We start from the raw sequence: 13,422 nt of genomic DNA on the forward strand, positions 1-13,422 counted from the left end.
CCTTTGGCGCAGATGGCCTCCGACGGCGAGTAGCCGAGCTTGGTGAGCGCGGTGCGCACCAGGTCGGCGAACAGGGCGGCGCTGGGCACGATCGCGTAGCTGTCCACCTCGACGGACGGCTGCTGGCTGTCCGTCTGCGGGCTCGGCACCCGCTCCACCACGCAGTGCACCGGCAGGGTCTTGCCTGAACGAGAGGAGACGGAACGGTTGCACTGATGAGAAACACTGCGCGCGGCGCGCACAAAATACGCACAGGCGCAGCAGCCACTGTAGACCGGCGGAACAGCCACGCTGTCTTTTCATTTATTTATCATTTATTTTTTTAACCGGTCGGTGTGTCTCGGTAGCCACGCATGGCGTTGCACTGCTGAGCACGAGGTCGCGGGTTCGACTCTCGGCCGCGGCAGCCACATTCCGACGCGGACGGAACGCAAGCAACGCACGCGTGTAGCGTGTGCTTCGGATGCACGTTAATCAATCAATCAATCAATCAATCAATCAATCAATCAATCAATCAATCAATCGGGAGCCTTCGAGTACGGCGTCCCTCGAAACCTACTGTGTCATTTTCAACATGCGACGGTGGCGCCACCGTCGTGACGTCACGCTCTCGGGAGTCCGCGTACAGACGTGGAGCCAGCGCAGAGAAGTGGGCAGAGAAAAATGGGTACAGCGCACTGCATGCATCGCCGCCGACAGCTGCCAAGTTCATCTCAAGATGACGGAAAGTGAATGAACAGGACGGAGGGACGGGGTTACCGACCTGAACGCCACAAAGAGTGCGGGAGAAACAAACTGTCGCCCACGATGACCTCGATTCCGGACCGACGGTCAGCGAAAAGCCAGCAGAGCGAGAGAGAGAGAGAAAAAGAGAGAGACAAACATTAACAAAAACGCACGAAAAGGGGAGACAGTGGGAACCACTCAGCCAGGGAGACGAAACGAGCGTTCGGCCAAAACGGCGAGAACAGAAAGATAACGATTCGGCAAGAACCGCGAATAAAGGTGAGGAGGACCGATCACTTGTGATCCAGAAGACGAGAGGGTGTGCACCACGCGGTGAATAAGCGGACAGGCGATAACGGAAGAGAAGCAAGAACAATCCAGCGCGTCCGAGATAATAATAATAATAATATAGGGGAGGAAGAATGGCCCTGAGAAGATGCTGCAAACGGAGGGAGGGAGTGGGAAGATCGAATGAGAGGTGAAGAGGGACGCGTCAGCCAGCCGGCCCGACAGAGCACAGCGGATAACAAAGTGCGAAAGGAAGAAGAAGAACGTGCAGATGACGGTAAGCGAGCGAAAATAAGACGACGGTACCTACCGGGCCGATCTCGAAAAGAACAGCGGGCAAGAGAGAAAGGACATATCGGCTGGAGGAAAAGAAGGAAACAAAACGAGATAAAAGAAAAAGATAATGAGAGGAATGGGGGGGGGAACATTCCGGCGACGTCCTTGTCCGTCCCCGAGGGATCATCGGGTCCGGGATATGGGAACCGTCGAAGGCGTGGGGGTTCGGAGAAACCGAGCGCGCCGGTGTGCAGCGTGGGCCCGGGCTTTGCTGCGGGGCGGGCGCTCGTGCTTTGTCGACAGGGATCGCGAGTAGGCTGCAGCGGCCGTGAAGAGGCGGTGAAAAGAAAGAAAGAAAGAAAGAAAGAAAGAAAGAAAGAAAGAAAGAAAGAGATATCTACAGTAGCTGGCGCATCAATCCGCGGGATCTGGGGCTTTCTTTCTCGTGTGCCGGCGGGAGCTCCCGCCGAAGACGCGGATAATCCGCGACGAGGTCTCAGCGGGAGCGGCCGTCGTGGAAAAAAAGGGGAAGACAGGAGCACACTGCGAGCTGGTAGCTAAAGTCAACGCGGCTCCGCAACGTAAGTCAACGAATAAGTAGTCGAAAAACCCTCAGTTCCGCACTATTCCACGAGGGAAAAAAAAAGAGAATGTAGTGTAAACAAAGGTGAGTACATTGGTAATGCCCCCCCCCCCTTCCCCCGCCCCTAACTGAGACTACAGCCATCAGTCAACAGCCATAAAGAGACGCAACGTGACAAATTCGAAAGCGAAACAAACTGCAGCTCTATACGGCCAGTTGGGAAGCGTGCGTCATACAAAGTTACAGTCACACGTGCCCGCCGGTAGATCGGCTGCCGCTGTCGCCACCAGCTTTTGAACGGTTGCATGACGGCGCATTCCGACGAACTTCGGCGCTCGTACCAACAATGGAGGGGCGTAAAACCTCGGTGTCCTTACAGCAACGCCAACAAACATCGCTGTCCACTCCTTCTTTGTGCTGCTCTTCGTCCACGTGAAAGCGTAGTCCCCTGTATACAAAGGTCCACTGCAATAGTGGGACACGCAAAAGTGCCAAAGTATTGGACTTTTTGGAGTCCCCTTTGGAACGGGGCGGTGGCTTGCGCCACCAAGCTCTTGCTATTATACCGCCTAATGTCCTACCAAGGTTAAAAAAGAAAAACAAGAAAAACCACTATGAACTCCCACAACCAAATTTTCTGACCCCCTATTGAGAACTTTGCTTTTGTACGTCTCCGTTTTTCGTCGTTTCCCTGCTTTTCTTCCACCAATCTTCCAATCGCCTCTTACCTATATCTATTGCGGACATGCGGACATGCTCTCGCTGAATCCAAGGGCTTCAAGGAGGTCAATGGTGCCTAAATAGACCGCTGGGCAGATGTCTTCACATTCTAAGAAAACATGCTCCATCGTTTCCCTAGCTTTCCACCGCAACAAGGCGCCCCTCAACCGACTCGAAGCATAAGCCGCACGTTCGCATGTCCCATGTTGACTATACACTTTATGTAAATAGTTATGCCCCACAGCGCATAAGGAATGTGGGGCTTTCTTTTGTTTTTATTATTTTTTTCCTTAGGAAAGTGAGCGCATGTTTTCTTTCTTTTTTTCTTCTACGAAGCACACACAGATGCTTACACTTCTCATTAAATGAAGGAAACTTAGAAGGAGGAGAGTTCGGCCCATACTTTCCCAGTTTAAGCGAGGAGTGTTGCGTATGGTCGCCAAATGACTTAATTCGCACCACTCGCGTTCAAGCTCCGCTCGAAAAAGCGTCGGCCCGCACAACAAATACGACAAACAAAAAGATTCTGCAGAAACCAATCAACGATGATTGCCAATGTGACCGAATAGCCGAACGCTTCAGAGAACACTATTCGCGTTATTAAAGGAACGGTCCACTTGACGGCGCATAGCTGTCAGTGAGGGTATTGAGTGCAGTGAGGGTATTTAGTTGCAGTGAGGGTGTTTAGGAAGCATTTGTTGTTTCATTGTGTAATTCTGCAGAGTGGCAGAGCTGTTAACCAGCACACCTGTAGCGGCAGTACACAGGTATACAGCACGTGCGTCTCAAAGAGCTCTAATATATATATATATATATATATATATATATATATATATATATATATATATATATATATATATATATAGAGAGAGAGAGAGAGAGAGAGAGAGAGAGAGAGAGAGAGAGAGGAGATAAGTAAACTTTATTGGAGACGTAAATATAGTAGTTGGGACCCCGTAAGAAGAGCTAGCCTGGAGGCCGTGTGGCCTCCACATACTTTAGGGGTAATCCATCCAACTCGCCCCCCCCTCCCTCCCCTCCGCCAAGGACGATTCTTCGGTAAGACTCTACGCTCGAGGCCTGGGACTGTGCTATCATGACGGATGACCCAGAATATGCAAAGTCATGCTGGCAGAGTGAGCTCAAATAGAACGCGCTCCGCCACTCGGTTTTGAACTAGCAGACGTCAGTGCTGTTCAGCAAACAATACAATTTACCGGCCGATTTGTTTCTTCTGCGTCGTTTATATCGAGTGTATTGCATTGCATGCACAATACCTCGCAAGTCATTGTACGCAGCTGTATAGATACGTACTACTGTTGAACTAGTGCCTACAGATTAATAAATTATTTCGTAAATTAAGTCGATTAATTGTACGAACGCACGCTTTATCTGCGCCAGTGCCTTTATGTACAGGCGGTGAGAGTCCGACCACGAAAGCGGCTGAAAGAGCGAAAGAAAGCGATACCTCGATATTTCTTACTATTCATTCTTTTTTTTCGTTAGGTTAAGGTCCTAGACATCAATACCCTATAAAAATACTACTCGCAAGCCTTAGAGTGCCCTAAATTTAACGGAATAGTTTTCCTACGGCCAGTTTCGGCTTCGTCTACCAAAGTGTTACTGTGGTGACGTCATGACGCAGAAGGTGTACTCATGTGGTAAGCAGGACGTCGTGATATTTTGGCACTGTCTCTGGCTCGCTCGGTCGCCTTTTATGCTGCAACGTGCGGGTCGTCTTGTAAATTCGTCCGCTATGCTGCCGTAGCAGCATACCAGACCGAGCAAGCCCGAGAGGGTGTCAGAACTTCGCAATGTCCTGCTCCCGCGTGACTACTTTCTGCGTAATGTTATGACATGACACAGTAACCACTTGGAAAAAGGACACCGAAACTGGCTGTGACGAAGCTATCGCGTTTTATTACTTAGGGGACCCTGTGGTTTGCCAGTATGATTTTTCTTTTTATAGCTTCGCAGGTCCGGGACGTTCGTGCAGAGGTCCCGGACGTTCACAACTACTCTAAAAGGATACCCCAGTAAAACTAAGCGCTGTTCGTCCTCTCGAAGAACCAAGACTTTAGGTGGCGCCGAAAGTTGGAGAAGAAGACAAGAACGAATGGCTGAGCCGGCAGATCCGTAAAGTGCGCCCGGGGAGGGAAGTGGGGGGGGGGGGGGGGGGCGTCTTCTCGAAAAGGAAGGCGCGCAGACGCAGCCAAAGAAACGCAACGAAGGCCGTGCAACGGTGCGGCGTTCGATCGGCGCCGCATCGATTAGCGGCGGCGCTAATCCGGGCGGCGCTTAGCGCCTCCGCGAGCCCTGCGTTTCGTGTCAGTACAATAAGAACGCGCTTTTGGTATTTCCCCCCTCTTCTCTCCATTCCTCAGCCCGCTCCGTCGTCGTCGTTTGTGAAGACGCGAAAGAAATCGCGGAGACGGCGAAAATTACCGCCGTAAGACAAAGCCCCACGTCCGAATCAAAAACGGAATAAGCAGCAGCGGAGATTAAAGAAAAGAAAGGGAAAAGAAGAATAAAACCATGGTGCCAGCAGGAGAGCACGTTGGATAACACCAGCAGAAGAAAGAAAAAACCAAGAGAAGTGATTGTGGGCCGGCAAGAAACAAAAGTCGAACGAAGGAGGTCGCGGCGACGCACAGTTATAGCGACCGAGAACGCGCAAAGGCGTAGGCGCGCCGCCGACGCATAAACAACAGACGGGAAAGAAAGAAAGCTTTTTCCGCACGAAGACGGCGAAGTCGTGCGTCAGCATACGAATATCTCCAGAGCACGAGCTGCGCGTGTGCGCGCACGCACGCACTCACACCAGTGCGAGAGTGGCGCCGCGCGGCGGCCGTGCCAGAAATAAAAGAGAGAGAGAGAGAGAAACAAAGCCAGGCGGCGCCGCTCGGTGCCGACTTAATCCGGCTCCCGGCAGCGCCTAATCCCAAAGCCCGGACGCCACGAGAGGAGCGGCGGCGCTCTCGGAAATTTCGTCTCGCGGATTAAAAAGGGGCGAGATCGCGCTTCAGCTCCGCGCCTCCATCGCCCCCCCCCCCCCACCCCGCCTTACCCGATTCTATTTTATCCCTTCAACCCTCCTTTACGGCTCGCCCTCTTAAAGTTCTTCATCCGTCGCAGGAGGAACGCGTGCTGCCTCGTTTCTTTCATAATCCCTCCCCCCCTTTTTTTTATGCGCGCCCAAATAGAGCGTCGACGTCGCTTAGCAAATCAAGGGGGGGGGGGGGGGGAAATGTAGTAGGCACTGGTGCCGTCAGAGGTTCTCCTCGGTGAGCGATTCGGCGCTCCTAGCTATAGCGACGAGAGTTCCATCATTCCGAGGCACTAGGAGGTGCCCAGTATATATCCCATCATACCACAGCTTATTTATTTTCCGGCGCCTACAAAACGTTGGCGGCCACTTCGGGGAAGAAAGCTGTACAAAACGGCTTGACGGGGATAAGGCGCCACTGGCAGGTGACAAACACAGCAAGACATACAAACTGTAGTACAAAATCTAGCCCTAGAGGTAAGCAAGACAGGCGACTTGACATTACGAAAGGATATATGCGACGCTACACGAAAAGTGCACTCATATAGTCGCACAGTACAATGCAACTAAAGTATAAACCCCATGGAAGCGATCTTGCGCGCGACAGCGACAAGCAATGGGATGGAGATGGCTGTCGCGTTCGCTCGTCGCCTACAAAACGTACCCCATGCTAGCGACGATTTCGAGCGACGTCTCCCCGGTGTTGCCGACATGAGGGCAGCAACTACGCGTCGAAGCTAGCGTGATTCCACTGAACCAGCTTCTATCAGACCTGACAGCATTCATTATTAGCCTGATAATCGTATTTCGGCCCGACAAGGCGACTCGCCTAGACTTTGCCGCGTTCGCGTAAACGTATCGGGGGCGAGCTCCACCACTGTACACCACTGGAAAAGCTGGCGCCACTGTCGGCGTGACGTGTCATGAGGGATCACGTGGCCACAGCGGCCGCGTCGGCTGCTTCGGAAGCGCCGAAGCGAGCTGAAAACGAAAGCTTAAAGTCCCACCTGCGCCGCGGTTCAGATTACGTGGTGAGGCTTTACCGCCTTCGGTGTCAACTTGACAACATCTAAAACTACTATAATAGGTAGTGGCTACCTTTGGAGGCGTGCAGCATGGTAGGCTAATGCTCAGTGCCGCTGTGCCGGACGTACGCAACAGAGCCCCGGTGTAAGCCTTATTCACGCGTACCGCAGGGCAAGGAGCTGCGTGAAGCATGGCTGGCGAAACTTAGAACCGGCAGACAGCCATCGGCTACAACTCGGTTATGCAGCAAGCACACACGCGAGGAAGATTTGTGCTACGGCGCCGGGACTGCGCGATGTTCGGTGAGTGGCAGAAAACGCGCACTGAGACAATCGCCCGCGCCCGCTGTCCGCCTAATGTCAGGATGGTTTGGTCTATGAACTTGTTGATTCTAGATACTTGCAAGTTCACTGGAACGAAAGGGAGCGGTAAGACGCACACTAAAGAAAAGCACGGCATATGGTCATGTTTGTGTTATGAATTAATGCACTGGATTAGAAAAAAGAAGGGAAATCGCACGCTGAGAACACCGATAAACATAGAGTACGACGTAACTCGAGAAATAATATTGAAACGTCCAAAAATTTAGAAGAAAAAAAAAGTTTGAATCGTCGATACGGCACATCACAGTTCCCGTAGGCGTCGAAGTCTCAACAACGAAATTATTTTTGAACAGTTCTAATAGCGTCCACGCAACAATAGTTGCTAGTGTACTGTCAAATATTGTACTGTCAAATGCTCATATGCTGCGGCCTAAAGCTCACGGCACGGTGCGAAAACGTGCTCACAGCGAAAGCAAAACATTGTGCTCGGACATGCATGCAGATGCGCAGACGGTCGCTGCGAACCCATGCGATCGCTGCATTGAGGCTTCATTCTGTTATGCTCCATTTCGTTATACAGACAACCCACTACAAGAACATATTTCACATAGTTTACTTTCAGCGTTTGCCTACCTTTCACGCAAGAAGCCGGTTCGGGAGACTCCATCGCGGCGACCGCGCGTAGTGGCGTTCACTGTACGTATTCGGCAAAGACATAGCGTCTGTAAACGAATCTGTGCTTTCAGTTTGCCCAAGAATATTATATCCACAGTCAAAAACTTCCCTCGTTTTAAGAGCACCTACATAAATGTCCAGGTGGGCTGCCGCGTGGTATTTTTATTGAGCGCCGTAAGCGAAACCCATGGGGAAGCGCGCCGCGTGATCCCTCATACTACGCAAGAAAGGCGCTTCCGACAGATGGCGACTCCGTAACTGCTCGCCCCCAATACCAATATGACGCTCGGCTCTTGAGTACGAGATGACGATAACGACGACCGGTCACCGCAGCTGCCGCATTTCGATATAATGGATACACGATCTATATAACGACGCCCGCGTACCGAGCCTTATAGGTTGAACGTTAAAAGACAGGCGAGAGCGCAATGTTAATGAGGCGGCAACTCCCATAGCAACTAGTGTTGTTTTCGGACGTCAAACTCAAATCAATCAAACATACGCAGTTGTTTCGTCGCTCATTTGAACACGAGCCAAAGCTGGCCAAGGCCACGATACAAAACTACGCGATGCTTCGGCTTCCGCGGGTTCGAACACGCAACCATGCGCGTAAGGGAAAATTACCATCCACGCGACAGTATAGCTGGATGGCACCAAAAAAATGTAGAGCCTCTCAGAAAGAAAACACAGCAGTAAAAGAAAACAGATTCGAAGGCACCTAAACCATTATTATGAGTTGTGAATGCGAAAGAATTAATAGAATGTTAGATTAGGGGCCCCAAAGAGCTTTGAGGGTGCTGTCGTTGGGGCACGCAGGAGTTTTGGAATAGGACTTTGCTATGGATTTGCGCTTGCGGATAGCGTCTCGCGCTTGCAGCGCCACTACGGCGCGAAAGTTAATATCAATATTAAAATAAAATATACCGTTTCATGATATGAGCAATTTTAACTTTGGTGTTTTCGCGTTTAACTACAATTTAGAGGTTATTCTATTAGCAGCAAGCTATTTGTTTCACTTAGTTTTGAGTAACCAACTTTGCGTGCCTTCACCAGTTCCGTTAAGCCTTGTTAGGCCTACGAGCCACGAAATCGACAATCAAATTAGGAATCAGCGGTGCCTAACAAATCAATCTTCATTACACACGTTAGAAAAAGTGATAACCGCACTCACTTCTCCTGGCTTACGAACTTCACGCGTTACCCCGAATCGAGCCCACTTTGCTGTTATAGGTCAAAGCCGTCGCTTCGATGGGTCTCGCCATGTTTGCTGACGCAAAGCTTGTGGGGCAGCTCTCGGGGATCCCGTTAAATCGGCGAAATAGCGTGCCCGACGCAAAGCGCTTACGTAGTTCGCGTCTCGCGCATGCGCAGTGGCTTCGACGCATCTTCTTTGACGCTCCGATTGGGGTACCTATTCTAAAAATCTGTGATGTCCAATTGAACGCCGCTGGGCGGTCGTTAGAGTTCTGCGTCGCAAGTAATGCACCATAGCGGCATACGTGCTGCCCGAGCCAGCAAGCAGCAGCAGCCTGCGGTGCCGACGCCGCATGCCACCGACGTCCTGCGCGACGAGAGACCGAGGAAGCAGCAGCGGCCACCATGGTCGGCAGCCACGCGCAGCAGCTGAGCCCGGTGGACATGAGAGAGAGAGATACAGACTGCGCTCCTGCTTCCGCGAGCGAGAGTGACGTGGCGTCGCGGCGATGCCCTCTCCCCTCACGTAACACCTGGCGCGCTATCGCAACAGCAGGTCTTCATATTCGCCCGCTCTGCTCCGCCGAGGCGCGCTCGTAACGCGGCACCGCAGCCAATGAGAATTTAGGCGCCGTTTCGCTGCTACTAACAACGGCTTTTTCGCTAGATGGGTCATCTGACGTCAGTCTGTGCATATTGTATATCAATCGGATGCGAACGCCGGCACACGTCGGCGCATAACAAAAAAAGAGGTCACAATGTGCCACGACTTCCATCCAATTCGGCCGGGGTAAACAAAAGTGTCGGCCAGCCCAACGTGGCGGCGAATGGCGGCTAAAATATTTCAGTTTTCGCCACTCTGGAAAGGGTTCTTGCACGCAAGCTCCCTATAGTGCGAACGCACACGTACCAAATAACGCGGACCCCGTGTTATACAGCCAACCGATGTAGTGACATAAGTGGCAATCTGTTCGCGGCATAGAGCAATTCGGGATCAAGTGACCGGCCAGTTCCCACGCGAAGAGGTAAGCGTTGTCTCGAGTCATTTCGAGTCGTAAAAGAAGCCGCGCGAGAACGGCTTGAGCAGCATGCCGTTTCATCGTAGGCTTCCCGTCGCGCGTGATTTTACAACCATTCACCGCAAATCGCTTGCTATTAGAAGCGAAGCTTTCCTCGCGAAACCCGGAATTTTCAGACCGTGGCTGGGTGCTGCTGCCGTTGTGCCGAACGCCTCACAACTCGGGTCAGTACGCAAGTCCGCGATCGAACGGGTAGGGCGCACCGGACCGCTGTGCTAGGGTAATGGGGTTTGAAACCAACCGTCTGCTCATACGCTTTAAAACATGAGAACATAAATTGAATTACGTGTCCGATGCAGGGATGGAACCTAGGGTCAGGAAAGCTTCGCTTCACATACATTTCAAAATGTGCGCTGTATGCGCATATTATTATTATTATTATTATTATTATTATTATTATTATTATTATTATTATTATTATTATTATTTCGCCGATTATATACCAGAGTAGCGAACGCCTTTGCGGAAGCAATGGTTAGGAGGCCCACAAGGCACAAGGCCTATTCCGGAACCCATTTAACTATGCACGGCTATAAGCACGGAGAGAAGTTCCTCAAAGGCTTCCATTAATATATCTCAGTAAGGAACGCACCAAAAACCCCGCAGCAGGCAGAACCGACCGGCTGGGCAAGTCGGGCTCGAGTCATCGAACGGCGCCGACCTGCGTCGTACAAGTATACAGCGAGGGCCCGGAGCCAGCACCGGTGTCGGCACGCATCACCGTTTAATTCATTCTCCGCCCCCCCCCCTCACGCAAAAATAAAGAAAAAACGTGCCCCAGTGTATACACGATAGCCGGCCCCTCGATACGCCGGCCTAATCCGGATAGAGACGGCGGCAGCTTGCAGACCCGCGCATACACGAGTCGCCCCGGCGTTTGCATCCGCGCGCGCCGTCTTCCTCTCCTCGCTAAAGACGGCGCCTCTGTGCTCTGCGATAATCCGATCCGATCACCGCCACTGAATTAACGAACCCTTCCTCGTCTTGTATTACTACACGTCCGGCGCGCGTTTTTGACATTCGGTTATTACTGCGAACTGCACTAGCGGACGTCGTATAACTATAGACACGCACGAGGCGACGATCCTTCACAAAATCAAAAGGGGGAAAGAAATAAAAAGGAAAGACAAAAGGGGATACGCGCACTGACACGGTGTATATAGGGAAGGATCGAGCTGCAAGCTCTCTCATCCGAATAGGATTACTATCAAAGGAATGACCGAAACGCGCATTAGATATATACGCCCCTAACAATCAGCTTCCAAGCCCGAGCCTCTGTGTTATTAATATAATTCCCTTCTTCGTTGTCGCCTGGGCGTGAAGACAAAATCAGTTATTCCGGGACTCGTGCGGTCTCGCCATCACCCAACCCTGGAACTACCACCCGATTCAACCGCTGCAAACACAAGTGTTTGAGAACACGAACGTGATATTATTATTATTATTATTATTATTATTATTATTATTATTATTATTATTATTATTACCTCCTTTGGCTCTTCCCAAGCGCTTTGAGACGGGTAGATAGACTGTCGTCTCGCCTCAAAAAAAAAAAGAAAAAATTCAAGCGTCCGGTGGTGGGATCGAAATTCTGTCTCCCAGCACTAGCAGAGCTGTGCTCTCCAGATTATAGACCACAAACTAACACGCAGCATCCTGCTCTCGCGGCAGCTAGGGCTTCGAGACGCTGCGCTAGAAATGCACCGCCTTCGGGATCGGCCCAAATTTCACAGTCATTCCGTCGTAGCCTCTAAAGCTGCAGTAGAAGCTGCGGGACACAGTGTTGCCTTCTGGAACGGTCGTGGTCGAACAGGTTCCAACGCTTCTTTGCCGTGGAACAAGTGCCGTCGTCGTTCTAACACATAAGCCGCCTTACGTCGACACAGGTATACGTCGTTTGTATAACAGTTAGTCGCTGTTGACATCACAACTGCGCTCCGTCTTGCGTTCTTCTGTTTAGTCTCGTTGTTACAGCGCTTGTCTGCTTTTTCCAAGTCGAGTACGAACTATAGCTCATCAGCGCGCGTTATCGCAGTGCGTGTTTCTCTCGCTTCCGCCCGCCTGGTGCCAGCAACTAAAGCCCGAACCACAATTGGAACAAGCTTCAGACGGAGTTCCGGCGACAGGCGTGATCAAGAGAAACTTGAAGCTGGGGGCGACCAGGGCTGGGCAAGTATACTTTGCGATTGTATCGTGACACAAGATACTCAGGCAACAAGTATTTGAGATACACACACAAGATACTAGCGCAATTATTGTATCCGATACGATACTTCCCATTTGTATCTTATGATACCTCGATACATTCCCAAATTTCTTATTATAGATCTACATTAGGTAGCAGCAAGCGCGTATGCGCAAAAATGTTCGCTTGGAAACTTCTCATCTCCGACCAACCTCGTTTCGCTTGAATGAAATGTCTGTTAGTATGTCAAAATTTTTGTCTGTCTTGCTCAAAGCGCAACATTTTCATTTCGAAAGCAAGCCCATTCTTGCATTCTTCTGACTTCGTAACCAAGCACCACGCAAGAGAAGCTTCCATAACGACACTATGGCGGTATCCGAATTTGCGCGAAAGACGTCGCACGCATTGACGTACGCAGCACATTATATATACGGCGGCTACGAGCAAGCGTCATGGCACCGACGCAACTAAAAAAAAATCGAGAAAAAGAAGGTCGGCTTTAAGCAAACGTTTGCACGCTTCTCATTCTTCTTCTTCTTCTTTGTCGAGACGGCGCGAGCGCCAACACGTGACTGCTCCACCAATAAGGACTCGCAGACCTCATCGCCTGCCCTCGCTGGAGGGCTCTGACGGGGAGATAAAAGAATGTCGCTGCCTTTAGCTGTATTATGGCTGGTTTAGTGGCAGCATCACCACCTCGAGAAGCGGAGTTCAGCCAAAGTTTATAGTTTCGCACGGCGATGTTGCGATAGCCAGCATCTTGTATCTTAAAGTACACCATACACTATTTCATTTACCGGAAATACAGACACACTCTAAAAACTAGGAAGGGTATCGCAGGAGTGAAGCTGCCGGTTCACTCTTCAAAGCGTCGTTTTACTCTCGCAAAATGTCGAGGAGAGTGAAATGCATTGTTCACTCTGTCAGCAAGGAGAGAGTGAAATGTGCTTTTCACTCTCCCCTTCAGAGAGAGAGAGTGAAAAGACTCTTGCGACAATAGAAAAGAGAGACTCTTGCGGCAATAGAAAACAAAACGTAGCGTAATCTTCTGCTTCAACTGTAGGTGGCTGGCCCCGAACATGGCAATGTATCATTCATGCACGCTGAGCAAAGAACACATCGTTTTGCTTCTAAGAGAACAGGCCGCCGCAGTTCAAAGGAACGCGTAGCGAGCGCTCTACTTTTTCACTCGGAGTGGCTCCACCGCGCGCGCGCGCGCTCAAGATCGCGGAACAACACAGCACCGGAGAAAGGTGAACCGTCCAGCGAGCAAAGGCCAGCCGAGGGAGATCGTGTTTCAG

The 13,422-nt window shown here is 51.0% G+C and overlaps 1 protein-coding gene across 1 annotated transcript in view; it reads right to left on the reverse strand.

Annotated features, from left to right (window-relative positions):
- Positions 1-13,422, reverse strand: part of dve (SATB1_N and homeodomain domain-containing protein dve) — a 111,749-nt gene that overhangs the window by 37,470 nt on the left and 60,857 nt on the right. Inside the window, exon 3 of the mRNA XM_075690325.1 lies at positions 2-184. Coding sequence (XP_075546440.1) covers positions 2-184 — 183 coding nt within the window. The remainder of the gene's footprint in view (position 1; positions 185-13,422) is intronic.

This window comes from Dermacentor variabilis, chromosome 4, assembly GCF_050947875.1.
Source record: "Dermacentor variabilis isolate Ectoservices chromosome 4, ASM5094787v1, whole genome shotgun sequence".
Lineage (NCBI taxonomy): Eukaryota > Metazoa > Arthropoda > Arachnida > Ixodida > Ixodidae > Dermacentor > Dermacentor variabilis.